The sequence below is a fragment of the Cucurbita pepo genome, chromosome 5 (assembly GCF_057944985.1).
Source record: "Cucurbita pepo subsp. pepo isolate OVF chromosome 5, ASM5794498v1, whole genome shotgun sequence".
NCBI lineage: Eukaryota > Viridiplantae > Streptophyta > Magnoliopsida > Cucurbitales > Cucurbitaceae > Cucurbita > Cucurbita pepo.
Window position 1 is genome coordinate 3,554,703 of NC_141802.1, and position 27,736 is coordinate 3,582,438.

The 27,736-nt window shown below is 36.9% G+C and overlaps 5 protein-coding genes across 6 annotated transcripts; 2 read left to right on the forward strand and 3 right to left on the reverse strand.

Annotated features, from left to right (window-relative positions):
* The first annotated feature begins 322 nt into the window (after positions 1–322).
* Positions 323–4,914, forward strand: LOC111796209 (uncharacterized). Its single transcript, XM_023678958.2, has 2 exons — positions 323–471; positions 1,788–4,914. The coding sequence occupies exon 2, from the start codon at positions 1,916–1,918 to the stop codon at positions 4,241–4,243; it is 2,328 nt and encodes a 775-aa protein (XP_023534726.2). The 5' UTR covers positions 323–471; positions 1,788–1,915; the 3' UTR covers positions 4,244–4,914.
* Positions 4,915–8,116: 3,202 nt separating this feature from the next.
* On the forward strand, positions 8,117–10,782 carry LOC111796210 (abscisic acid receptor PYL8). The gene is made up of 3 exons (XM_023678959.2): positions 8,117–8,660; positions 9,239–9,454; positions 10,127–10,782. The coding sequence occupies exons 1-3, from the start codon at positions 8,505–8,507 to the stop codon at positions 10,343–10,345; spliced, it is 591 nt and encodes a 196-aa protein (XP_023534727.1). The 5' UTR covers positions 8,117–8,504; the 3' UTR covers positions 10,346–10,782.
* An 804-nt stretch (positions 10,783–11,586) lies between these two features.
* LOC111796208 (ATP-dependent zinc metalloprotease FTSH 11, chloroplastic/mitochondrial) lies at positions 11,587–16,621 on the reverse strand. The gene is made up of 17 exons (XM_023678956.2): positions 15,981–16,621; positions 15,726–15,879; positions 15,547–15,639; positions 15,374–15,459; positions 15,162–15,285; positions 14,788–14,907; positions 14,171–14,221; positions 13,967–14,028; positions 13,834–13,891; positions 13,600–13,725; positions 13,441–13,521; positions 13,113–13,242; positions 12,879–13,027; positions 12,531–12,812; positions 12,304–12,393; positions 12,171–12,224; positions 11,587–12,063 (listed from the first exon to the last, which is right to left on the reverse strand). The coding sequence occupies exons 1-17, from the start codon at positions 16,619–16,621 to the stop codon at positions 11,923–11,925; spliced, it is 2,442 nt and encodes an 813-aa protein (XP_023534724.2). The 3' UTR covers positions 11,587–11,922.
* A 1,207-nt stretch (positions 16,622–17,828) lies between these two features.
* Positions 17,829–23,334, reverse strand: LOC111795018 (polypyrimidine tract-binding protein homolog 2-like). Of its 2 annotated transcripts, none has more exons than XM_087123649.1 (11): positions 23,177–23,334; positions 22,168–22,376; positions 21,862–22,071; positions 20,607–20,669; positions 20,439–20,512; positions 20,025–20,120; positions 19,769–19,826; positions 19,399–19,503; positions 19,177–19,258; positions 18,701–18,813; positions 17,829–18,483 (listed from the first exon to the last, which is right to left on the reverse strand). In XM_087123649.1, exons 2-11 carry the CDS (start codon positions 22,351–22,353, stop codon positions 18,148–18,150), a joined length of 1,323 nt encoding a protein of 440 aa, XP_086979775.1. In that variant the 5' UTR covers positions 22,354–22,376; positions 23,177–23,334; the 3' UTR covers positions 17,829–18,147. The 2 variants fall into 2 exon arrangements, with proteins under 2 accessions (XP_086979775.1, XP_086979774.1); XM_087123648.1 differs by having other exon boundaries at positions 19,399–19,515.
* Positions 23,335–23,981: 647 nt separating this feature from the next.
* On the reverse strand, positions 23,982–27,461 carry LOC147792639 (polypyrimidine tract-binding-like protein). The gene is made up of 3 exons (XM_087123650.1): positions 27,033–27,461; positions 24,944–25,195; positions 23,982–24,506 (listed from the first exon to the last, which is right to left on the reverse strand). The coding sequence occupies exons 1-3, from the start codon at positions 27,390–27,392 to the stop codon at positions 24,228–24,230; spliced, it is 891 nt and encodes a 296-aa protein (XP_086979776.1). The 5' UTR covers positions 27,393–27,461; the 3' UTR covers positions 23,982–24,227.
* Positions 27,462–27,736: the final 275 nt, after the last annotated feature.

Sequence of the window (27,736 nt, forward strand, 5' to 3'; positions counted from 1 at the left end):
ATTAAACTTACAACATTTGGCATAATAATTATAAGTAACAAATATAAAAACAAATAAATTTGTAAATTCAAATTTGATTAATAAATGTTCTCTTACCATTTTTCCTCCCAATTTTTATTTGGAAGAAAAATACATCATAAATAATTAACTATATTTAGCATATTACAAACCTTATACTAGAGTTAAAATTTAACTCTAGTTAAGGAAGTTTTTTTTTTGTTCTCCCATAAAAAAAAAAAAATAATAATAATAAAAAGAGGAGAGAGAAAAAGTTAAATATTAACCAAAGCCATAATTCTTAATTTTTTGTCTCCCCCAAAAATTCAGTTTTTTTTTTTTTTTTTTTGGGGCATTTGGAAAATCTCTCAGGCTCTCAGGGGGTTTTGACAAATGGGTCACTGTACATGGCGATGGTCTTCTCAGATTCAAATCACTTCAAACTCGGAACCCTCCTATTTTTTTTCGTATTAGGTAATTCTTTCCACCATATTCTAATTTTTATGATTCCGATTCAGTTTCCTTTCTGTTTAAATCTGTTCCCCCTAAGTTTCGGTTGTTCTAGGGTTTCTTTTTCACTACTGGATTGCTTCAATTCAAATGCTCTTACCAAAATTTGACCGTTAACTTTGAGCTCTAATCCCTTGTTCTTGGATCATTCCTTAGTTTCTAGTTGTTCCGATTCGTTGTTTTTCTTAACTGTCGGTTACTGTTCACTGGCTTTCAAGTTCGGAATCGTTGTAATTTCGTAGCTGAATTTGCGATGGGGTTTTTAGGAGAATGTGGGTTTAAATTTGTGAAATATATCGTTAATTCAGCTTGTAGAACTATCGATGCAATGTGCGGTGGCTCGATCGGTCATTTCTCTGTGAAGAGTTCTTTGGCGTATGAGAATAATAAGACCCTGAAAGGAAAATGATCTTATGTGAATATTTTTATAAGTTTATCCGTATGCGTACAGGCTCTGGTTTTTGGTGCGTGTATGTAAATTGTAATTGACAGTCTGATAAGCCAATACAAACAATGTGTTACGGGTTGCAATTTACTCTTCTTTCGACCTTGGAAGTTTTGAGGTTAAAGATTAAGAAATTGAATATATTACATAAAGGAAATGCTCCAAACATCCCAAGGACTTGCGAAAAATTGCGCCAATTGAAATTGTTGAAAGAGGATTTGGATAGGTTGCCTGAAATAGAAGCTAAGAGATCTGCCACGTTGTATGTCTCTTCCCAGTTTCTACAGCGTCTTTAAATATCCCTAGGTTCCAATTTGACCACGTTTCCGATTGATTGACTCTTTCGTTTTAAGACTCCGCCTGCAAATTATTTGCTCATTTGAGTTTTCAGCTGTGCACGGAAAAAATATTATTATTAAAAACACATAAATAATCTGTACTAACATTTCAGGCTAAAGGGACACCGGACAAAACATGCTGCACAGTCTATTTGTTAGCTCTAGAAATACGTCGTATTGAGTTGAGTGAGCGAATTATCTTTTTTCGTAATAAGATGATGTCCGTGCCTACTATATGCATTGGGGAGTAAAGAAATTAAGGCAATTTATGATGAATAAGAAGATGTATTATAGACTTTGCATTAAATCTGAGTTGGATTTTGTTCAGTTTGTGCTTTATGATTAATATTGATATACATATTAATGCATGAATGTAATCAATCTATCTCTAAGTTTCTTAGCAATTCCCTTTCCTCAACCTAACTCTCCATAAAAGATCCATTGTACTGCTTACACTTGCAGATGTCCGTATAACTTATTATTTGATTTTGTATCAGGTACTTTAACATCTAAAGTACAGCTGATTTAGAGCAGAAGTTTCTTGAGCTGTAGAACCTGATATTATTGGTTGAACTGAAGTTTTATAAATAGGTGTGGTTCTTAATATTCAGATTTTTAGGTTATTATGGAGTGCAATAAAGATGAGGCAGTTAGAGCGAAAGAAATTGCTGAGAGAAAATTTACCGAGAGAAATTATTCCGCTGCAAAGAAGTTTGTTTTGAAGGCTCAAAATTTGTACCCGGGGCTTGATGGTCTCTCTCAACTGATGACAACTCTCGAAGTGTATATCGCTGCAGAGAATAAGATAAATGGGGAAGCGGATTGGTATGGAATACTTGGTGTGAACCACTCGACTGATGATGAGACTATTAGGAAACAATATAGAAAATTGGCTCTTGTCCTCCATCCTGATAAAAACAAGTCACTTGGTGCAGAGGGTGCGTTTAAATTGGTTTCAGAGGCCTGGAGTTTGTTATCTGACAAGACAAAGAGATTGGCTTATAATCAGAAGAGGGATTCGAAAGGTAGTCGACAGAAAACTTCTACCCACACTCAAAATGCTTCTGTGCCGCCAAGTGCAAATGGCTTTCAAAATTTTCATAATGTTGCTTCAAATGCAAGGAACGTTCAAAGTAAGGTCCAGGTAGGGGCTACCTCATTTCAGCCTTTCCATAAGAAACCAGATACTTTTTGGACTCTTTGCAATCGATGCAAGACTCATTACGAGTACCTTGGGATCTATCTAAATCACACCCTCCTTTGCCCTAATTGTCATGAAGCTTTTTTGGCTGTAGAGAAGGCTCCACCCCCAAATGTATTCAAGTCTCCTAGTTGGTCTTCTCAGCAGCAGCTTCAAAATTCTAGACAGCATCCTGTTAGTGGCAACGTCCATGGTACTGGTAGAAATCCTAAAAATCCTGACACTGGGCATTCTGTGGGCCTTAATTCAGTTGATAATGCGAACTTTCAGTGGGGCCCTTCCTCCCGGACAGCTGGTGTTGGTAGTACTTTTTCTTCAGCTTCCGCTCAATCTGCAAATTTGGTTCAACAAGCAATTGAGAAAGGGAAAAGAGATCGCGATGAGACACAGCCATTAACTGAAGTGGAGAGGAGTCACTTTCCTTATTCAAAAAAGAAAAAAACTGATGGAATTAACAGCTATGGGGTCCACATGGCAAACCAAATAGCCAGAGGAGATGGATCAGCTGGTGTTCGTTTACCTGAATTAAATAAGAATTATCCTGATACTCAAAAGTTTTATGGTCTTTATGGTGCATTTAACAGGACAAATAGCCACAGAGAGTTGTCAATCTTTGAAACTCGGAACATGCAAATGGACAAGGCTCGAGCTGAAATTAGTAAGAAACTTAAAGAATGGAGCTCATTGGCTGAAAAACCAACTTTGAATAAACAGTCCAAGAAGCAAAAGAATGTGGTGAATGATGAAACTCCTGATATAAAAGTTAATGGTAAATTTTCTGCAAGTAGTAAAGGATGGCATGAGAGGAAGCCTCAGTCAGGCTCTTTAGCTGGTAAAAGTACAGGTAGTGAGAAAAATCCTATCTCAATTATTGTTCCAGATTCTGATTTTCATAATTTTGACTTGGACCGAGCTGAAAGCTCATTTGGGGATGATCAAGTCTGGGCTTGTTATGATGATGATGATGGAATGCCTCGTTTCTATGCTCGAATTCACAAGGTGATTTCCCGAAAACCATTCAGAATGCGCATCAGTTGGCTCAACTCAAGAAGCAACGCTGAGATTGGCCCTATGGACTGGGTAGGTTTGGGGTTCACAAAAACCTGTGGGGATTTCAGAATTGGGAGACACGAATGCACAAGATCATTGAACTCCTTCTCACATAAAGTTTGCTGGATGAAAGGTTTACGAGGGGTGATTCGGATATTTCCTCAGAAGGGTGAAGTCTGGGCTCTTTACAGAGACTGGTCTGCAGATTGGAATAAAGATACTTCAGAAGAAACAATACACAAATACGATATGGTAGAAGTGCTTGATGATTTTAATGAAGAACAAGGCGTGTCTGTTGCTCCTCTTGTTAAGGTTGTTGGTTTCAGGACTGTGTTCCGTAGACACATGGATCTGAAAGAAGTGAGGAAGATCCCTAGAGAAGAGATGTTCCGCTTCTCCCATCAGGTCCCCAATTACTTGCTTACGGGAGAAGAAGCTCCGAATGCTCCGAAGGGTTATAGGGAATTGGATCCAGCAGCAACTCCTTTGGAGCTCCTCCAGATGGATACAGAATCTAATCAGGCAACAACAGAGGACACTGAGGTAAAAACTGAAGAAGAGATATCTCATATTAGCCAGGAAACTGTAGTTAATGAGGTGGAAGACCCTTTGGAAGCTAGGAAGGTAGATTTAGTAACTCAGGAAGATGAACAAACTAAGATGCCTGGCGATGTTGTCTTCCAGGGTAGCTCAGGAAGCTGATAGGCAGATGATGCCAACAAAAGTAAATCAACTAAATGTGGAGATTGATCGAGGTATACCCAATAGGTGCATTTTTTGAATTCCGTCTGACCAAAATTGTAGAGAATTTCTTGATTTTGTTTGGACTGGATCCATAGTTGCTCCGATTGTTTATTGGTTTTGTGGCTATGTACTTGAGACAGTTAAATCTCTCAAGTTATCGAGAAATTCATCGATGATGACCATCACAATTGGGACAAAAATGAGATCCAACTTTTCTCTACTTACCTGAAATTTTTTAGGGTCTGGTTATTTGTGGCTCCTTAGCACTTAATTAACTCAGACCCTGTTCTTAAAGGCTTCATTTAAGGACGGCGTTTATACTTATGGTTCATATTCCTCTCTCTTGTAAGGATCCTTCGAAATGTGTTTGTTCTCTTCTTCCTTATTGAAGTCTCTTTTAGGTCAACAATCAACAGGAAGGATGAGAGCTCCGGCAGTCTATTTCGGTTTTTGTTAGTTAATTTCCTTTCCCTTTTTTCCTCGCTGGAACTTATAGAAAATGGGTGATTTAGAAGTAAAAGCACAGGATTAGCTTTGAACCTATATATATGTACGAAAAGTTCAGAGAACTTTCTCATTGACTCCGCCAGGATCATAATGGTATTGCTGCCAGAGGGCATGTTTAATGATTGTCATAAGCAATATATATAATGGTTTCTTACGCATGTAAAAGTCATTTTATATGCAAATTTATTGATGCATAATTGTACATACAAACTGACCATGAATAGACACCATTCATACATGCGATACATACACACATGCATCCTGTCTGTGTACATCTAGACGTGGGTGGCAAATTTATGTGTCTTGCAGGTATTTTTTTCAACTCAATTGGCTTCTTGGTGTACGTACGGAGGGGAAGAAAGAACATCTTTAAGGATAGCCAACAGGCAACCTTCAGAATAAACTATCTTCAACTTATAGAAGTGGAGGAATTTCATAATGGTTCTGTGGCAAAATATCTTAATCTTTGTGACTGCATGTGTTGTACTGCCAATCTTTCTTTATATTAGTTAAATACCAAAATCTTCCTTTTTGTTTTGCAAATTATGACACGTAACTAGTCTTTGTTGGGCACTTTACACCAGTAATCACATGGATGAAGATTTGCAGAGCTTATAATAATTGGTACTGATATCCCTAGTTTATAGCTGATTGGTGCTGTGAATTGGAGAATTGATACTCATCTTTGTGCGTTCTAGTGATTGTCCAATTAGTCACACGCATGAGAATCATAGTATGCATTGATATTTTTTGTCTCGACATTTTCTATAGAATTGTAGAGACAAATAGCCAATTTAAATTCAGTTTTACAGATTTCTTTTGAGCGAATCAGCACTCTCTTAGCTTGTAATACCAATTATTGACCACTGTGAGCATACCATTTTCTTTTCTTTTTTCTATAGTGGCTTATTTCCATCTGTCTCTTAATTCTATATGATATTCAGCTCAGATCTTTATGCATTTGTTGTTTTATGTGGTGGTTCTGTGAGAGCTCTTTCTTGCACCATATGATATGCAATTATTCATTTAGGATGCTTTTCTTCTTCATTTTTGTTCATAAACACTGTTCAAATCAGCTGTTGTAATTTTGTGAGCGTCTTAGAACAGAACAAAGCCTGATCATTTGCATTTATATCTTCGAGAATGTTGTTCCTCTTCAGTTTTTTATGTTCTCTCTCTCTCTCTATATATATTATATATATATTGCATATTACTTTTTTTGATACTTGTCACAGTGGGAGTTGCTGCACTAACCCCTCTGGAAATTGGAGATTGACAGGTGTCTGGCATGAGGAATTTGAAGTACAATAATGTAAGGGTTTGCTTTTTGTTTATTTTTCTTAGTGAAAAATGCTTCATCTGATGCTTTTGGTTGGTGAAGAAGAGTGAGAGGATATAGGCAACCTCCCTTTCTGTCTGGGGAACCATTCCTGCAGTTCATTGGTAGCATTCATATGGCCACCCCTCTCCTCTGCATAAAGAAACAAAGTGAGTAGTTTTTTATTGTCTTCTTTCAGCTGTCCTTTTGAATTTTATATTCATTCTCTTAAAGCCACTTTGATAATTTTGTCCCATTTTCATTGGTTGTCGACCCACTTCAAAGTTTAAAGGGAATTTGTTGATTTTGGATTTTTTTTAACATCTACTTAAATACTCATGAACATGATTTAAGATTTTGACATTGATTTGGAAACCCTTTTGTTCTAATATTTCAAAAGATTATGAGGTTCTTGATTATTAAAAGCTTTTCATTTGATTTTTATGTCTATTAGATCTTCGTTGTTAACCTCGAGTATTCATTATATTATATATGTATTACGTATTATTTCAAGATTAAAGAGTGAATTCCAATTTGAGCATAAGTCAACTGATTAAGACATAAAAATAGTTAAAAGTTTAAACTTTCACGTGAAAGTATGTATCTATGTTATTATAGTTCCATTAATTTTTTTTTTAATCTTTCTAGCATGATCCTAATTCCATTCCTTATGTTATCAATTCAATACAAATCCAGCATTAAAGATGCAAGTTATTGGTTCAAGCATATTCTATAAGAAATGATATGCATTTTGAATAGGCAACCAAGTGAGGACAGGAAAAAAGGAAAAAAAAAAGTGGTGTTGTGTATATTAATTGGTTGATATAGATATTTGTTTATAAAATAAATTGTCTTAGATTATAGTCTGGTTTCTTAAGGATCTTGTCCAAATAAATAATTCTAATTCTACTAGGGAACTGTGGTATTTATAAAGGAAAGGATTGATATTAGATCTGATGCCAACTCGGTGACTTCAAACTTCTTTGACTATTTGACTCCCGAGTATACATAAAAATCAAGGCTCGTTCAAACACGAGATAAGAACCTGAATGAATGTCAAAGAGGACTACCACTATTTGACTCCCGAGCATACATAAAAATTAAGGCTCGTTCAAACACGAGATAAGAATTCGAATGAATGTCAAAGAGGACTACCACTATTTGACTCCTGAGCATACATAAAAATTAAGGCTCGTTCAAATACGAGATAAGTATCTAAATGAATGTCAAAGAGGACTACCACTATTTGATTCCCGAGCATACATAAAAATTAAGGCTCGTTCAAACACGAGATAAGAACCCGAATGAATGTCAAAGAGGACTACCATATGTTAAATGATCTCCGCGATTCGTGAACGTGAAATCCGCAATTCATGGAAGCTAAAAAAAAAAAAGAGGAAATATTCATTCACTTTTCATTCAAATTCTAAACGAAGATTAAAATCCAGAACATCTTCGAGCCAACCCTCATCCTTGATTTTTTTTTTTTTAATAATTTTATTTATGTTCTTTGGTTCATATTACTTCTCATTCTCCAATCGTTCTGATGCCGACATTGACATTGATTCTTCTTCTTTTTTCCGTTCTTCTTTGCATCGGCGACGACACCGCCACCAACGCCGTCCCTAGTGTTTATTGTAATTAAAAAGTTATAAGAAAATTGATTTTAAATAAATAACATATAGGCAGATAAATATCTAGCTCAACGAAAATATCAGCTGGCTGCAACTGTATTAAAACGGCGCCGTTAAGGTGACGGTTTCAAATACAAATAACTGCCGACAGGAAAACATTGGAATTTTTTTTTTTTTTCTTTTTTCAGTTAAAAAAAATTCAACTTTCTATTTTTACCCAACTGTTGAAACGACGAGAAAAGTCAATAACAAAAGGAGTGGCATAAGAAGTAATTACACGAAAAATCAGGGGTATTCTTGGGATATGAAATTTGTTGTCATTAACCAGAAATTATTAATGTATTAAAACAAGAAACAATAGTTAATTTAATTAATAATTAATTAAGAGAGAAAATTTATATGAAGCGGAGAAGAGGAGACGAAAGAAGAGCAAGAAAAAAGCTGAGGTGAAGTTCGATCGGTCGTCTATGGCGGGGATTCTCCGGTGGTCGTTTTTCCACTGAACTGAATCTCCGTTGCGTTTCAGACGGAGATTTTCTGTTTACTGAGACTCATATGCCGGCGATTGGATCTTCTGGTTTCCGGTGACTGAGCGGGGAGTTGGATAGTATAGTTTATGTGATGATTTGACCTTTACAGAAAGTCAGTTGAATTTTGCGATTTTTAAATTTTCTAACTAACGAGGAGGGAGGAGAGAACTTGGTTGATTTAGTGGTGGAGTTCGATTTTGTTGTGTGGAGAAGGAGAATCAGTAGCGAAAATGAACGGTAGTAGCACGAATGTGAATGGGAATCGGAACGGAGGAGGATTCAGTAACGCGGAATGGGAGCTCATTCGGAGGTACCACAGGAACGAGGCTGCTGAGAATCAGTGCACCTCTCAGCTTGTTAAGCATATTAAAGCTCCTGTTCATCTTGTAAATCATCTTCTCTCTCTCTCTGTCCATTTTAAATTTCTGTTGATAACGATGGATTTGATCATTTTTTGGTTTTATGTGCGTAACTGTGCTATCTAAATGCGTTGTACTTCTCAACACTAATGATCTTGAGGCTATGACTCATGATAATGGATATTTTATTTTATTGGCTTAATTGATTCTGTTGGTTTCTGCATTCTTCTATGTTTATATGGAAATATGAATGTCCATGCATTATATCTCAATCACTATCTCGATTCCGTACGTTTATGAGTTTGGTTCTTTTCATAAATTTTGGAGTTTGGTTCCTCCAGGTAATGTTTTCAAAAGAAAGTGAAAGGTGAGTCTTACAGTACCAAATTCAAGGAAGTCTAAAGACATTGTATCTCTAGGAACTAGCACGGTTGCTTTATGTTTTCCCCTTTTTCTAATACATATCTGAGATCATATGGGGATAAAGGTGCAAGTTTGCAATAAGAATTATGGGGATATTGGTATATTATCGTAATTTGAGTTATTGGGTTTTTGCCTTCATTTTTTACTGTATTATTTTCTAAACTGGAATGTCTCCTCTTCAGGTATGGTCTCTGGTAAGGAGGTTTGATCAACCACAAAGATACAAACCCTTTGTTCGCAGATGTGTTGTAAAGGGAAACCTTGAGATAGGGACTCTCAGGGAAGTTGATGTGAAATCGGGGCTTCCTGCCACAACAAGTACAGAGAGATTGGAACTCCTTGATGATGATAAACACATCCTTAGCATGAGGATTGTTGGCGGAGATCACAGACTCAAGGTACAGGGCAATGTATTTTTAGCCTACCATTTTATTTGAGATATCACTGGTCCTGATATTGGCTGAACATATGTTCTTTCTTTTTCAAAGTGAAAATAAATGTCTTATGTGTTCTCAAACAAAGTAGGCAGGAGAATATTTTTTTAGTGTTCAAAATTTTTTAACCATTTTTATACAGATATTTATCCTTGAAAGTTGGAATCCTCAATTGATCTAAAGATTCTTACTCTAGTTCAGAGAATTGAGATTTCAAATATGTTAAAAAAATCAAAAGGAGGAATTGTTTTAGCCATGATTTTGTTTCAATGTGCTTACGGTTGTCACTTCTGTCCACTGATAATGCATGGAATATTTTATTATACCATGTAATTTCAACTATTTGCATTAGTGGCATGTGCTTTGGAATAAACAATAATGAGTTTCTCATGATTAGTAGCATGTGACTGTCTAATTAAGGATTTAACATGAATCCAAGCTCTATCATGGCACTATTTTTGTGATTGGTGAACTAAACTGGAAATTCTGCTTAGGATGGGCACTATAGTAGCTATTAATGACTTAATTGTTCTCACTTTCATGCTTGGGGATACCTCGCTAGAGAAATCATTTCTCTTCCGCCATTTTTGAATGACAATCAGGAATAAATATAAATTCTCCGTAACATTCTTTCAGAATTACTCTTCAATCATTTCCCTGCATCCAGAAATCATTGATGGAAGACCTGGGACTTCGGTAATTGAATCATTTGTGGTGGATGTTCCTGAGGGAAACACAAAGGATGAGACTTGCTACTTTGTGGAAGCCTTCATCAAATGCAATCTCAAGTCACTTGCTGATGTTTCAGAGCGGCTAGCAGTGCATGATCGCACTGAGCCTCTGGAAAGGATTTAAGAAATGGGAGTGGTAACTAGCAATGCATGCGAGGGGTTGCCTCGAATGAAGCCTCCTAGGCTCTTATTTCTTTAAAGGCTTTGGAGATGGACTGGCATAGGGTATATGGTACCCAAAATTAGCATCATTTTGTATCGGTTGATATGATCTTTCTTTTTATTTCAGTTCTGCAAGTCTTATCTAGTACCTGGAGCATAAAGGGTCTTGTAAGGTTTGAGAAACTCTTTGAAGAATTAAATTATTTAGAGACAGAGAGAGAGAGGGAAGTCTAGATTCCTTCAAGTTCCAGGGTTTTGTCCATGGTGGTCTATGCATATTTATGTATATAACTTTGGTAGCAATGAATGGTTTCTGCATATTGGCTTCTGCTCTGTTTCAGTTTTACAAACTACAAATGCTATGCTTAGTTGAGGTAATGTAATGCTACTTCTTGATGGCGTTCTGTGTTTTAGGTTTCTCTGAGGTCATCATCACAGGGTACCTCTGGTTATTTGACAGCAAAAAGCTCCATCTGAGCTGACACACATGCATTGCTAACTCTTCTTACTACCCTCCTATCGACTATCTGTCAATGTCCTCATCTTCCCAGAGAAGGGCATGTAATAATGTCAGTTTTTTAGCATTTTTGTGTTGCTTGAACTGTATATACAGATACAGATATTCGATTATGGTGGTCAGCAGTGTTTGCTTATGGTGGTGATCAGTGTCAGAAACTCATGCATACTGTTGATGGTAATGAAAATATCTTGGTTTTCCAAATGCTAGAATTAATTATCATTCCAAATGCTAGAATTAATTATCGGATGAGAATGAGACATCCAAACTTCCTTTGGACGGGAGTGGGATAAATTGCTGCACTTTGGATTTATGCAAAATATCACCCAATGGATGCACAGTGTCAAAGTAGAAAATTATATGGGTCCAAGGTGCATCTCATGATCTCTCTCTTTCTGACTAAACCCAATTCAATTCTATTCATGCAGGTGCAGCAATCTGGATTCTTTGACGTCACTGATGCCTTCTCTCTCCATTACAACTGAGAAGAGAGATGCTTTGACGCTCATCTCCACACTGCAAACTGTGAGTACATAATCTCTCTCTCTCTCTCTCTCTCTCTCTCTCTCTCGAGCTGGCAGTCCTGCTTGACAGTATTCTAGTAGCTGAACATAAGAACAAATGAAGAAATAAATGCTTTGAGACACACGATAATGGAAAGACTAATAAAAGAAACGAGTTTAGAATAGCGAAAAGAATGAATCTTTTGTTTTATTAGAGATCTGACGGTTAAATCGATATGTAAGAACAGTTTTAATACATGTACTGTCAAAAAAAATGTCACAGATATTACAATAACATGGACACAATATGAATACTCTACTGAAAAAAAAAATCTGTAAAGGGACTCGTGGTTGTGCCCATGATTTGATCTGCTAGCTTGAATGTCGTGAAGAAGATGCTAAGGTCCTACATTTGCTTTCTATAACCCACCATTATGTATTGACCTCTTCTTTCTTGGTTGTTTCAGTTACTTTACAGAGATGATATGGCACAATGAACTGCTGAAACGTCAGAGAACTTCAATCCGACATAAAATCCTCTTCTTCTTCTAAGTCTACTTGTTGGTTTCTGTAAGAAAGTAGAATCCTCTTTATTTCTTCTGCACTGAGAGTCTCATGTTCTAAAAGTGCACTTGACAGTGCATGTAACGCGTTCTCGTGCTGTGAAACAAAAGTGCCAAACGTTAGAATCGAACTTGTAATGCTTAACATATTGGTTAGCAGTCGAGATTGTGAATAAAATTTAGTCCAGGATATACATACTGAACCTTTTTTAAGAGGGCTGTCACACGGTCATATGCATCTTTTAGGAGACTAACGACCTGCACACCAAGTTATATAAAATTTAGGGTTAGAAAGGAATTAGTTTGGCCAGATTATTCAAAGGGACCAAAAACATACTTCTACATCAATACATGACTGCAGTTCTGCGCTCGGACGTTCTCTGATATGAACAGGCCCAATCGATTCACTCATCCCACAAACCGCCACCTTCATTGGTAATCAAAACAACATTGAGGATGAGAAAGCAAAACTAGGGTGCTGCTGGTAGAACACATAGAATGATTGACCATTGAAACCGATATCGACAAAATGTAATAATTTAGAAACCCAATCTAGTGAAGTACCATATATTGGGCAAGCTCCGTAGCTTTGTGAAGATCACTACTTGCTCGAGTGGTGATATGGTCATGCCCAAATATGATCTCTTCTGCAACTCTTCCCCCCATACTAACGTCGAGTCGTGCTAATAGTTGCTTTCTGCTAACAGATGTATCGTCATTTGGAGGAAGTTGTGTGACCATTCCTAGAGAAGATCCACGAGGCATAATCGTTGCTTTATAAATCGGATGTGCACCATCGGTGTTAAACGCAACAATTGCATGACCACTCTCATGGTATGCAGTGAGCTACAATGAAAGGTACATCATCAGGCATACATACAATATTTCAGAAGTTGAAATATCAATTAATACCATCTTTGACTCTTCTGGTATAAACATTGTTTTCCTCTCAGTACCCATAACTATTCGATCTTTTGCAAACTCCAACTGCTCATTGTTTAACTTCTCTGCACCTTCAACAGCAGCTTTAATGGCTGCAATATTTACCATATTTGCAAGATCTGACAAGAAAACAAATGTCGGTTGCTAAGGAAAAAGATCTCTCTCATTTTATGTCAGTTAAGTTACACACATCTGAAAACTTACCTGCCCCGTTAAATCCCGACGTGCCACGAGCAATTGCTTTAACATCTACACTATCATCCAAAGGTGTGTCTTGTAAATAGAGCTCTAGAATCTCTTGGCGACCACGTACATCAGGGTCCCGGACAACGATCTACAAATGGATGTCAGTTAGCTTTGAAGTAGTCAAGGAGACTTAACCATAGGACAGTATGGAAAACAATTATAATGGATTAAATCCAAATATTGGCTTAAGGACTGGATATGGCTCATTCAAATCCTACTATTAGTGAACAAAATGACAGTCATCCATATTCATACTACAACTTCCCTAAGAAAAATAGGAACTTACATGCCTGTCAAATCTACCAGGCCTCACCAAAGCTGGATCAAGAATATCTGGCGAGTTTGTAGCGGCCATCAATATGATACCCTGCAGAGATACAAAACTAAATCATACTCCAAGCCATCCTTTTGTATAAGAAAGCTCACAGTTCCTTTTGATAAGTACCTCATTCTGCTCAAAGCCATCCATTTCAACAAGCAGTTGATGCAATGTCTTCTTCGTTTGGCCTTCCCACTGTTTTCTGGTCGACCCAATAGCATCTATTTCGTCGATAAAAATAATGCAAGGAGCCTGTGGACAAGATAAATAATCAAACTTGGGTGCTTTCACATGGTCTAAATTTGTTCTAAGCTTGGATGCTTCAAGCAAGGTGATTAAGTTATCCAAAGACAAAAAAACCTTTTTCTTGGCTACTTGAAATAATGATTTCACACGTCGAGCACCAATACCAACAAACCTATTGAAAACAATAACATTAAAATTTGTTAATCATTACACGATAACGTTAACGTATACAATAAAGGAGGCTTACAATTCTTCAAACTCAGATCCTGGTTTGTAGAAAAATGGTACTCCAGCTTCACCAGCAATAGCCTTGAGAACACCAATTATATAATCAATTACCAATCAGCTGTCAGCAACATAGATTAACAAATGAAAGCCAACAAAGCCTAGATGATTGCAGTTCTAATAAAGAAAATAATCTCTTTTATAGTAAAACTGAGGGAAGTTTTACCTTAGCAAGTAAAGTTTTCCCAGTTCCTGGATCTCCAGTTAAAAGAATTCCCTGTAAATAAAAATTTTAGACAGGTACCATATGAAAATAAATAAAGGAAGAAGAAAACAGAAAAACTTCTTGTGAAGGAATTCTGGAGACAGAAAGAGATTTGTTTTTACTATTCTTGTCATAAGAAATGCAACAGTTCATGAGTATAATGAGTTCCACAAAAATGGGAGGAAATCCTACTCAACCAATGGCTAAGTAAGGGTAGAGAGAATGAACATTGGCCTTTACCCTCCTCCTGAGGTAGTGAAACAAAAGCCAGAAAATGAATTGGAAAGAGAACTTCAATAAGAGGCTTTGAGATGGACTGACTCGTATTAATCCATCCATGAATCCATGAATTGGAAAGAATAATCGATGGTCCTCTCATATGGAGGAAGGACCTTCACTCACTGATGACAAGCAAAGGTTTCTAAGTTCTTTATACCCTTTGGAGTTATTTCCTTCTCTTTTTCTTAGCTGAAATAAGTCCTCGTGAAGATTAAGCAACATAAACTAATTACAACGAAGAACTTCCAGATAAGATAAATACAAAATGCAAATCAAGTCCGAAAGTGACAAACACAAACCTTTGGCAACTTTCCCCCGAGGCGGGTAAACTTGGAAGGGTTCTTCAGATACTCCACTACTTCTTCCAGCTCTCGCTTAGCATCATCACAACCTTTAACATCCTTAAATGTCTTGACATTCTACAGGGATAATTTTATCAAGGAATAAGAACAAAAGCATTTTGCATGAAACAAATAACTAATTCACCCTAACTCACTCCTAGACTTAGCCTACGAGTCGAAACATTTTAGCACTAAACCAATACCCTGTATTTCTGCCCAAGCTTTTCCCCCGTAAATGTCTAAGTCCAAGCCATTATTCGAAAACTTCTAAAACTAAAATGAATAAAAACATTATTTCTTTCTCGATAAAATGGGCCGTTATTATTATATACCTTCTCTGGCGTATATTCTTTTGTGAACTCGTTTAGAGCATATAGAGAACTTGGATCAATGCCTAAGGTTCCTATGCCCCCAAAACTCCCCATGTATTTTTGAAGTGCGGTTGCACCCATAAACCTGCAAGAGGATTCTCATTTGATATCATTGACAACGAAAGAACACACTAATCCAACAGTGATAGAGATCATGACGTAAAGGTTAATACCATACTAATCCAACAGCAACAGTGAAAATTATAGTGGATATCAGATCTTGTAGGATCCGAGACTTGTAGGCTACTTTAGGATTAACCTTCAGAAGAATTTCTCATAATATTAAATGGTAAGGAAAGGGGAAGTCCAAGAAATTCCTTATCATGAATAATGATATGATACTTACCAATACTACATGCAATGGTTTTTTATCAGAAATGCCAGGATTCACAAAAGGCTCATCCACATTGCCCGAATCTCGCTGCTTCAACTCTTGTAGCTATGCATTATCAATTAATACAAGTGTGTTCATACAAATTTGAGATCGTTCCAATAAAAGAAAAGAGAAATTGGGCTCGAAGATACCAATGTAGAAAGAGTAGACGGCCTTCCAACATCAGAATCTGGAAGATACTCAGCAATTTCATCGGTGAGCACAAGAGCTCGAAGATACTCCACTACTCCTTTACTATCTACCGCATGATCCCTTTGCTCAAAACGCCTAATGACAGACTTGGGACTGGAAATGAAAGTTGAAGAAGTTTCAGAACCTAATCTTGCAATAATCTTGCAATCAAGAAAATGAAAATGATATCAAATAATCAAGTTTCAGAACTTAACCTCTTCTTATTCAATTCCACTAATAGAGCACTCTGCTTCGCCGCATCCTTCGGATTCGCATCGGCCTCAGCAGTTAACCTCTTCAACCGCTTCTCCTGCCGCCAAAACGTCCACCAACAACACCAATCCATCACAATTTCAATCACCTTCTGAAACTTCATTCTCGTTGCAGCCCACAATCCCATCAAGAACACCGCAAACGGCAGATTTCTCCACTTGCCCTCTTTCTCAGACTGAATTCCACTCTCGCTGCCCTCCGTCCTGTTCCCATCAAAAACCGCACCCTGATCGCCAAACCCACCAGCATTCAAATCTTGAGGACCAGAACCTATATTACCATCGGGAGAAGAAACCGATTCTGAATTGAAATTGCCATAGTCGGGGTGCAATGTACACGGAAGGGAAGAAGAAGAAGAAGAAGAAGAAGAAGAAGAAGAAGAAGAAGAATGATGCCCAAGTCGAAACCTAGAATCCGAAAATGGGTTGCAAGAAATGGAGCGGCAAGGAAGAAGCAAAGAGGAGTGAACCCTCTGCCTTGAAGAAGAAGAAGAAGCAGAAGAAAGAAGGGGAAGAGGAGGGGAAAGCAGAGGCGAAGGAGAAAGTGAATGATTGAAGAACAAAGAAGCTTGAAGATTGACCATTGCGATGGAAACTCTGATAATCCCAAGTGGGTAATGGAAGTTGAGATGTGAATGTGGGGGGGAAAATAGAGGGCCTTCTCTTTATATAACTGTTCTTGGCGCCGATTTTTGTATCGCGGACTTTGAGAAATTGACTTCTGGGTTAAATTTAAATAAATAAATAAATAAATATAATGAGTGACTAAAAGACATATTTAGCCTTTTTGTTTGATTAAATTACAATTTCGTCTCTACATCTTTATATTAGTTTCTATGAGTTATATATATTATTAAATTTTTTTTATGTCTTATTCAATAAACTATACTTATTTCGATATTCAAATAAAAGTCTAAAATTCATTTGTTCAAATTTAAAATAACAATTTTAATATTAGCTCTCACCCTCTCTACCCATCCAATCAATCTTTTATATATCATGGCTCATCAATGGTTAACACTAACTTCGATTTTAATGTCTTTAAAAAAATAAAAATAAAAAGTTGAACTTAAAATTAAACTGTGAGGTCAAACTAGCTCAACAAGGGTCGGCTAGCTCGACCATGAGGTCAATTCCAAGGGCTTAACATCGCCTTGAGACAGACCCTTAGAGTCACCTCTATCATGAGGCATGCCCTAAGAAGTTTAGCTCGATCGACAAAGGGAGTCCGGGTTTGAAGCCTTGTACGCCTGTTACAAAGGCAATCTAGTTTGTAACCCAACCATTACTCCTCTCCTCTAGCGCGAGTAACCTACTACTCAAGAATCTTGAAAGAATGAGAGGAACACTACTTTTTCTACCATCTACAAATTTACCTTTGATCTAAATTTCAATATCAACAAAAAAAAAAAAAACTTATACAACGGGCATTACTTTCACAATGAGTCAAATCCACAGATCTGAATTTGAAAGTTTCTCATAAATAAAAAAAATGAAATTAAAATATAAGTACACAGCTGAAAGGTGATCAACACCAAAAGAAATTATCTAGAACCCCAATACAATTTTCTATCAAAGAAAAACAAGTTTTTAGATTTATATAAAATGTCCCCCAATACAATTTTTTATCAGTATGGAGGCAATGGCAAACAGCAACCAGGCTTATCATGAACTATGATGATCTTGGACAAATACAGCTACGTTTGATATATGTACATTGTATAAGCATCGAATGAGTTGAGGATATGGTGGAAGGGGAGAAGTATCGTAATTATAGAGCAATAACGAGAATGAGAAAAAGGAAGAGACTACTAAAACAGTAATCAAGTATCTGAAGACAATTGATGATAATAACCAAGTTTTGTAAGTCACTTGGCTTCAAAGAAAGGTGATTGGTTTTTAACTCAAGGATCTTACATTCATTCAAATCCCTTAAAATAAAAGGAAAATGAACAAAACTGACCTAATTGGTTCCCAACAGTGAGAGTTCATGTAACCGTCCAATTTAATGCACATATTCATCAGACAAATTGCATGCTCTAGTATTTTTGAGAAGCTTAGTTGGTTTTCTTGAATGGACAATCAACTATTAAACAGAAGAAAATATGTGCTATTGCCTGTGATCGGGGCGATAGGGCGGTGGTGGTGTCTGGTGTAAACCACTGGGGCTTGACATCATACCTGGGCCCATCTGAGGCGGCATTGTCCCTGATGGCATGTAACCAGGATTGTGCATGGGCATGGAGTAGGGCGCAGCAGGACTGCTCGACCCCCACCCTGAAGAAGGCTGAGCCTGCACCCCAGGCTGCTCTGCAGAAGGACCATACTGGTTTCCGTTGTATTGATGGCTGGAAGGACCCATCATTTGAACTGGTTGCTGCCCTGGTTGAGAATTCACCATGGGAGTATTGGGAATCGTATAGTCTCGACTTCGGTCATTATTCACCTACAATGATCACATCAAACTGGACATTTAGGAGCATTCCTCTTAAAAATAATCCGATTGCATCAGAAGCGATAGAGAAAAGAATCAATGCCCACATTCTTTTACTTCTGAGAAGCAGAACTCAATTTGAAGAAAAAAAGTCATCGTCCTCTGTAAAGAGTAATTTAGATTCTAATTACTCTTGAACAAATCACCATAAGAATGACGTTTTTATTACCTTGATGCTCAAATCAGTGTGGCGTGAATATGAGATGTGAAGCTTGCAAAACCCTCCATCATAAATACAGTGTCCCTCCAGGGCTTCCTTGGCAACTACTGCAGTCTGAACGTCTGTTCACGCGTGGCATGTTATTAATTACTATGCTACATACTCCAATTGAAATAATATTCATGTATAGATTGAAGTTGAACCATATTAAATACGTTGCTGTGTCCATCTTCTTACTTTTACTCGTATTGCACTTCAAAGTTACACTTCGCACTATCTAGGCTTCTAGTTCAGTAAGGATAATTTAATTTGTTCCATGATTTGAAATTAAATAAACCCTTTTTGAACTTATAAAGCATATGATTGCTATCATGTTATAAACGGTAAATAAGCTTTTAACCATTTCTTTAAACAAGAGGTTGCTAATTTACATTTAACCCCAACAGTGAGATTAGTGTCAACACGATTCAGCTAAAAGTAGCTACCTGGATATTGAATCAAGGCCTGCACTCCCCCATTCTTATCAAACATGGCAATCTTTTGAACAGGTCCAAACGCAGAAAAAACCTGCCAATAAAAAGAAAAATGGTTAGCATAGAAAATTGTTGGCAAAGAATTATAAGATATACATTCGTAGTCATTATATCTATATATGCTTCTAGAGTCCAGAAACAAAATCACAATAAAATTGGCATATCATGCAATACCATGTGCAAAACCTCCAAGGTGACTGCATATTGCATATTCTCAATGGAGGCAAGAAGAACATTACTCTCTGGTTCAAGCTTCTTTCCATCCAAACCCACGGTGAACTGCAAAGGTGACTGACGAAGAATTCAATCAAAGGATGGATTTAGAAAATAATATAAAAAACAAGATGATAAGAAGAAGTGCCAAGATTTTTTTTAAATGCCAGCGCTTATGCGAAAAGCACGTCCATTGAAGCTTTTATCTTCTTTTTTTTTTTTCGGTGCAACATTTGGATTTTTTTATCTATATAACGTGCACATAGGATACATGGAAAGGAGAAATTTTACGGGCACAACTTAATAACATGCCACCTAATGCATTCCTTACCTGACCACTTCCATCTATGGCTGATGGAGCAACAGGAAGATAAGGATTAGTGTAGTCCCTGAATCAACATACTATCAGAAAGGGGAGAGAGAAAAAGATAGTGATAAACAGACACTAGTTACAAAGAGATGACAATTTCAGCATAAGGTAAATGACATTCGGTAACAAGGGGAATTATCTTAGACGTTGTGAAATGTTACTACTAAGTCAAAATAAACACATCGATAGCAGACTAAATGCAGAAAGCTGGGAAAACCTGCTTCGATGGCTCTGAAATTTCACAGTCAAATCAGTGTGGGCAGAGTAAGTAATTCTAAGAGAACATGGTCCAACATGATCAGGAAGCAGATATCTGCAAAAAGGTACCAAACTGAAATAAGAAACAATTGATGATACATGTATAAATAGCATAATGACATGCAAGAATTTTAAAACTCAGTTCTTCAATCATACACATTCATTAAATATAGCATCACTCGACACAAAAAGCTTGAATACTACTGATAATGGAACAAAGTATTTTAAGTCAATATTTTACAATTCTTTGATTACTGACAACGAGAATAATCACAGACAGACACCAGGCTAGTGCATGTGCAACTCTTCTATACTGCTATATACACCATAGAAGAGGCCAAAAAACCATGTGAAGCATTAATACAATTGTCACCTAGGGATGCTTCTCCCATCCAAGGCATTCTTAGCTGATGAGGCAGTCTCTGCATCCGAAAATTGCACCAATGCCTAAAATGTTCAAATATCATTAACTGAATAAGAATTTCTCCGAGGATGGAAGTAACAATAGGACAACCGCTAAAATTATAAATTATTTACGGACCTGAAATCCAGCTGTTTTCTCAAAGGTAGTAATTTTGTGCACAAACCCGAAGGCTGAAAAGACCTGTGCATAATATTGGATAACCTTCAGAATGCAATTAAACCAAATGATATCACACCATTCATCACATTTTAAGAATATCCCAACACCTACCAGATGCCTACTATCATACAAATTATCATTTTACAATCATAGTCAAAGCAGATACACCTAAACTCCAAACATAGACCTAGTAGGATTTCTAAATAGATAGCTACAGGTAACAAACATTAAACATTAATATACAAACCCTACTGCAAAAAACTGGGAAGTTCAAATTATAGAAAATTATTGCTCGAGTGCTACTGCCAGGAACAAGAGTAAATGGAGGACATATAGTGGATAATGTTAACAAAGAAAAAGCTTGTAATTTTTTTTTCAAGAATAACATAGAACTTATATACCAATTAAGAGGATATGATTAAAACGCATAATGGTATATGCCAATCAAACATTAAGTAAATTTCAACTCCTCTAAGAGAGATGGATATGATGAAGCAAAAATGCAAATCCAAAACAAAATAGTAACACCTGACTAGCTCACTTGAAGAAAGAGCAACTATTGGTTTGAAATCAATTACCATCTATAGGTATAATCTATCCTAAAAATAACCATAACGAAATAATTTGTTAAATAATGGTTGAAGACCTCTAGAAATTTAACATTCATCCTACCATTTTAAAAAGAGAAGGCAAAGTCACCTACATTTTTCTGATGCATATGGAATATCATCCTATGAATCCTTCATCTATTTCAAATGTTTGTCCATTAGGGCAGAATACTTATATACTGAAAACAGGTAATCCAAAAATTTAGAACAAAAAATTCCTATACTCTGAATCTCATGACTGGATTTAGACAGTAGTATTACTGGCACAGCATGCAGAGATGATAGGGAGAAGGATGCACAAGAGAGCAGAAATGATTATATCCTAAACTGTGAAAGGTAGGAGGAAGTTGAGGAAGAAGAGAAGGGAAGAGAGAGGTAGTGTTAAGGAAAGGAGAAAGGAGACAAACACACATGTGCTCTTTCTCCAGATGCACTAAGCTGCCATCAAAGATATTGCCTTGACAAGGGCCTGCTCATTCATTTACATTCAAGTCAAACAAAAGCTTTTGAAACATGACAAACTATAACCTAATCACCATAATTTAATCTTAGTGCCACAGAGGTTCACCTTTAACTGCAACAAGAATGTATTACAATCTGCTTACCAAGTGCAGAACATCAATGCTGACAAGGCGTGCATCAGTGCCCTCAATTGTTACCAAAAGTACGTTTCCAGGAACATCAGCTGTAGTTTTGTTGTTCACAATTTCTTGCCGGTTAGAATACTGCAGATAAACAGTTTTTCCTCTTACTTGAGCAGGCTCTGAAGATGATGCGTAATATGATATCATTGCAATTGCTTGATTTATGTCTACCTGTAATTTGAAACTTGGTCAAACATTTATCGGAATGACCAGCTAGTAAGGTATACTGATGACGGAAAACAATACATGAGAAAATACTGCACTTACAAACTCAATAAAAGCTTGATTTCTGTTTGCCCCGACGTTACATTTTGTGTTCACAACTTTTCCAAATGGCTTCCCCAGTTCAATAAGTTCTTCCTCCGTGCATTCCCAAGGCAAATTCCTCAAGTGGAGAACCTTCGACGGTGGTTGGGTATAACGGAACTGTGGCTGACTAGAAACCGACGACATTTTGCCCAACTAATAGGAGAACACTGAAAATTTATACACAACCGTTGTATTGTTAGAACATAAAATTCAGTACGCAGAAATAAAAACAGGCGTTCATTAACCTATAATTCTCTATCACCATCAACAATTGTACCATCCTCAATTCTTCATTGATATGAACAATGTTCCATTGTCTCGTTAACTGATATACAGAGAGAATCTGGGGATGCATAAAATAGAGCCATGCCGGTCAATGAACAAGTTTCTTCGTCTCTTAAATTTCCCATCTTGTCTTGTTTGGGTTTTAGTTTTCATTTTCTATCCCTCGCTTCTTTTACTACTACTTCCTTTTTTTCTCCCTAACTTCTAGAGTAAGCCCATAAAGTTGAAAACAGCAACAAATGGACCAAAGAACTTCACCACAACAGAGGTCCAATCAAACGTAATTTCGAAGCACAGACCAATCTACCAAACATACCAGTAAAAGCAAGATCGCCAATAAGATCGACCCGTACAGAATAATCAAAGAAATTAACAGACGATTAGTAAGAAAGCACCTGATAAATCAATCCAATGATTCAGGCTACATCGCAATGTCATTTATCGTCCACATAATTACAGCAAACATCCATATGTACATAATCACAGAATAAACAAAACAATATAATCGATAACGATAAAACCATCATCAAACACAACAATCTTTCAAGTAATAATCATGCAGAACGAAGAAGTCAAAAGCACGAATCGGGAAAGCAATAGACGGCATTACATACCAAAATACCTAAAGAATCGAAGAACAGAAAGCGATCCACGAGAAGATCGAGATAGCGAAATAGAATACCTGAGATAATGGACGATAAACCCTCGGGGAAGTAAAGAATTGAAAGAGGTGTGAAAGTTAGGGTTTCAGAAAGACGCAGAGGGAGAAGTTTTCTGTGGGCTTCTGCAGATGATCTAAAACGATAAAAATAAGGATGTTTTTTCTTTCTTTTCCCTGGATATATGGCTTGGCTTTGCAAGGGGTAAAATGGTCCAAATGATTTACGTTATGGCTATCATACGAGAATGAGAGACATTTTTTTTCTTTTTATTTCTTTTGTTTTAATTTAAGATAATTTTGCAAAGTTCCAAATTTTTCGAATTTCCGTTAAATTTTTACTATAATCTTCCAATTTTATTAAAAAAATTGCAAATTTTTAAGTAGCAAATATTATCAGACTTTACTCAAAAATTTTAAAACACATTTAGTTCAAAATATTTTAACACCTTTATAAAAAATGCTTCATAAATATATATTTCATTTATTTAAATGCTTCATAAATATATATTTCATTTATTTTTCTAAATATATATTTCATTTATTTAAATGCTTCATAAATATATATTTCATTTATTTTTCTAACTATCGTATGATCTCACAATCTACAATCTACTGTTTTAGAACTAACATCTTCACTCGCACGTCATCCCGATATCTGTCTTTGATACTATTTATTAAAAAATGCTTCATAAATAATATTTCATTTATCTCTCCTCCAATTAACGTATGATCTCACAATCTACTATCTTATAACCAACATCTTCACTAGCACCCATTTGTTACACCTCGAAAGGAAAAGCACAAACCAAAACAAAACAAACTACGGTTGATCAATGGAGACGTGCATTTGAAAATTTGAATGGGAATAGAAAAGGGCAAGTCAAAACAAAATTTGAATGTCCAAATGGAAACAACTATACTAAATCAGAAATCAGATGTATCAACAATGTTTTTCACTCTATGTACTACAATAAACATGCACAGGATTCTGTAACAAAAGGTTACTTTGCAGGCCTGAAGTCCAGTTGCAGGGATCAGCTATGGAAGTGGAAGAGAGAATAAGATCACAAGTTCAGGAAGTTTGGCCTACAAGGACATCTTTATAAGGGGTTGGCGCGGCTTGCCTTCCCTTTTCTTCATCGGAGAGTCGTTTTCTCCGCCCCTGATCCTCTAGGATTAGGGGAATCCTGCCTTCTCGTTCTCCGAGAAGACGCTCGTTCGCCCCTCCTCGAAGCTTCTCAAGTCGCAATCCATCAAACTGCTGCATCTTGAATACCTTATGCACGTTTGCCAATCCGCCTAACAAGAGTGACAAGCTCCCAAAGATGCCTAACCAAACCCAGTTTTTGCCCTGCATTGACATTCACATCACTTCATTTGGATGCCATTCATTGTACAACCACTTCGTTATAAAAATGCAGAGACTCCAAGTCAGAATTTCTTCCCTTGAACAAATATTGAAGTACTACTCATAATCACGAAAACAGAACATTAGGTGATTTAAGTGAATTATAGACATTATATACCAGCAAACTCCTCTTCGATACGATCTTCGCACGATAAGAAAGTTAAGAAAATAGAAAGTAATAGAAGTATATGATTATGCAGAAGGTATAAACCTATAATTCAAAACAAACAAAACTAGATCAATACACTTTTACTTGAAGATGGACAATCTGCAATATAACATAGTAATACTTCTATACATTATATGCTATAAATAACACAATAAACATCATCTCAATCGTTCGCTATTCGACAGTACAATATAAATATTCATGCACATACCAGAAGCTTGAGTCCGTGATGGGCTAACCCGGCCTGCTCAAAGCCATTGAGGACTGCAGCAGCAAAGAATAGCAAGCTTCCTATTAAAAACGGAATATGGACACTCTGTTGCAAGATTTGAACATGACCGTCGGCTCTCTCATAGATTTGGCACGAGTTGAGGATTGATCCAAGGATCCACAAGGCAGGACCCGCAATAAGCATATCCAAAACATGCTTTTCTAGTTTGTAATAATCATGTCCTTTTTGTTCCTGCAGAAGTGGATTGAATGACAGCTCTTATAAAGTGCAAAAGGAGGGGGGGGGGGGGGGGGGGGGGGGAAACAGAAAACAAACACTAATGCTGCAAAAGTTAACATTATGAATAGAAGGAATTGATCACATAGTTGTCCTACAATGCAAATCATAAACTATGGTGAGCATTTTCATGATTTTGGCATAGCTTCTTGTCTTGGACATGGAGTTTCATATTTATGTGTCCCTTGTATCAGAAGTGAGACCTCCAGTAGGAGTAACAAAGGAAGGTGAATCCCAAAGCATTGTCAAGTACTTAGAAGGCAAAGGATGACTCGAGGAGTATACCACCAAAGATTCTTAGTAGTAAAAGCACCCGACTCCAACTCTAAAATCAGGGAAAAAGAAGGTAATTGAAAATTTCATCCTAAGTGGTATAACAATACTGTTCTACAGGAGTAACTAAAAATCGCTGACCAGTTTTTTAATTGAAAAATGAAACTGGGGTAACCATTGTCAAAAGGAATATATACTCTTCCATTCTGACAGCAACCGTTTCATGTTTCGTGTATTTTCAAAATTCAATAAGAAAAAACAAGAAACAAGAAAGAAATAGAAATGTTAACTAAAAAGCCTCACACTACACACTCTTTCACTCATTTTGCTAGAAATCCAAGTTTTCTAACAATGGTAGGAAAATGGCTTTGGCTCCATTGACCCTGAAACTTGAGACTCTTCAAAGAAGTGAGTGATTTTAAAAGGTTGCTTGATTTTCCGTGCCATAGGTAGAGAACGCAGTTAATGTGGTTCAACAGAACCATGGTTCTAGAGATAGTCAAAATGTGAGATCCCGCATTGGATGGAGAGGGGAACAAAACATTCCTTAACCTCTCCCTAGTATACGCGTTTTAAAACCTTGAGGGGAAACCCGGAAGGGGAAGCCTAAAGAGACAATATCTGCTAGCGGTACTTGGCCTGCTACACATAGAGTTAGATTTTTGTCGTTAACTTGTACTAATTCTAAAAGACCAAGGGAAGAGATCAAAGAGTGAACTAACACAGCAAATTTCATCAAACCAAACCAAAGAACCAAATGATCGATCTAAAATAGCAAATTTGAAGTGAGGTTATGCCTGTAGTTAAATTCCAATCTGGTTAGAACACCATTTTGGTCCTCAATTTTGGGACTTGTTCCATCCTAGTCCTTGTACTTCTAGTAAATCTTTAAAACAGTCACACCATTAGTTTGAGGCCAATTTACATCTAATTTACTTGCTTTTTCTGTATATCACTATCGAAAAAGCAATCAATGCGTGTTCTAAATTAACTCAAATAATTTCTCATGAAAGAGAATGCCTGTGAGAAACGCGCGTGGCTGTGGGGGACTTTGAACATTAGAAATGCCATAATCAGCTCAAGTTGACAAGAACTGTGTCATTCTGGCATGAAAGAACAAGTCCAATTTCAGACGAAGATTATTTTTTACCTGGAAAGTAGAAACTGAATGTGTGACCCCGAGTAAAGAAGGGGTAGACTACATCCGAACTAGAGTAATTTTGAGGATCTTGACTACGTAACGTTAAGAAGTACTTAAAAGAACGAAAAGTTACCACTTATATCAACAAAGAACTTCTCTTTTCGGTAGCTCAATCATAGCATACATTTACCTAAAAAAACATCAAAATAGGTTAAAAGAATCATGTTAATTTGCGAGGACAATCTTCGCACCTAACATGGTCGTGTTGTATAATGGTTTGTAAGGATAGTCTTCACACTTCGAAATCACTTCGAAATCGTGATCAGAGTATGACACATTACAGAATGAATCAACGGGAATCAAATTATTAATCCGCACCTGAATTAGAAGAAACAGAGTACCCAACAACAAGAGCAACGATCCAATCGCCTGAAGAAATGGAACAGCAAATTCCACAAACAGAAGCTGGACGTCGTACTGGGCCAGCAGCGGCAACCGGTAATCGATTCCGGCGAGATGCGCGAAGAGATCGTGCACATTAACAATCAAAATTAGCGCAGCCGCGAGCACAATTAAGGCCAAACCGGATTTGGCCTCGCGCGAAAGCTGTGCCACAAATCCGCCGAGAAGAAGGATAGTGGCGAACAAGTAGAGGCCGGCGTTTATGTACTCCGCCCGGCTCCGGGCCGCCCGAGGGCCATACGCCCTGAAATCCCTAGCGGAAGCGAGCTTCACCATGGCCTCTGGTTCAGATTTTGTGTGTTCTCCTGGACTTGATCTGTTGTGGTGCAGGGGGAAATGAAGCCCGGAATCTATGAAGGGGTTTAGAGAGAGAAACAGAGGGGTTGTTGACGTGTTACGTTACGTGGCTGCATGCATGGAGGGGTTTAAAAAATGAGTTTCTTGACAGTTGGAGCAATAAACTGACACGTGGACTAATTAGTCAACGGTACGAAAGTGAAAAAAAAAATAATGATGGGGACTAAATTAGAATTTGTAAAATAATGGGGATTAAATAAAAATAACTAAAACATTAGGGACTAAAAGGTATATAATATATTTTTTATTTAATTAAAATATAC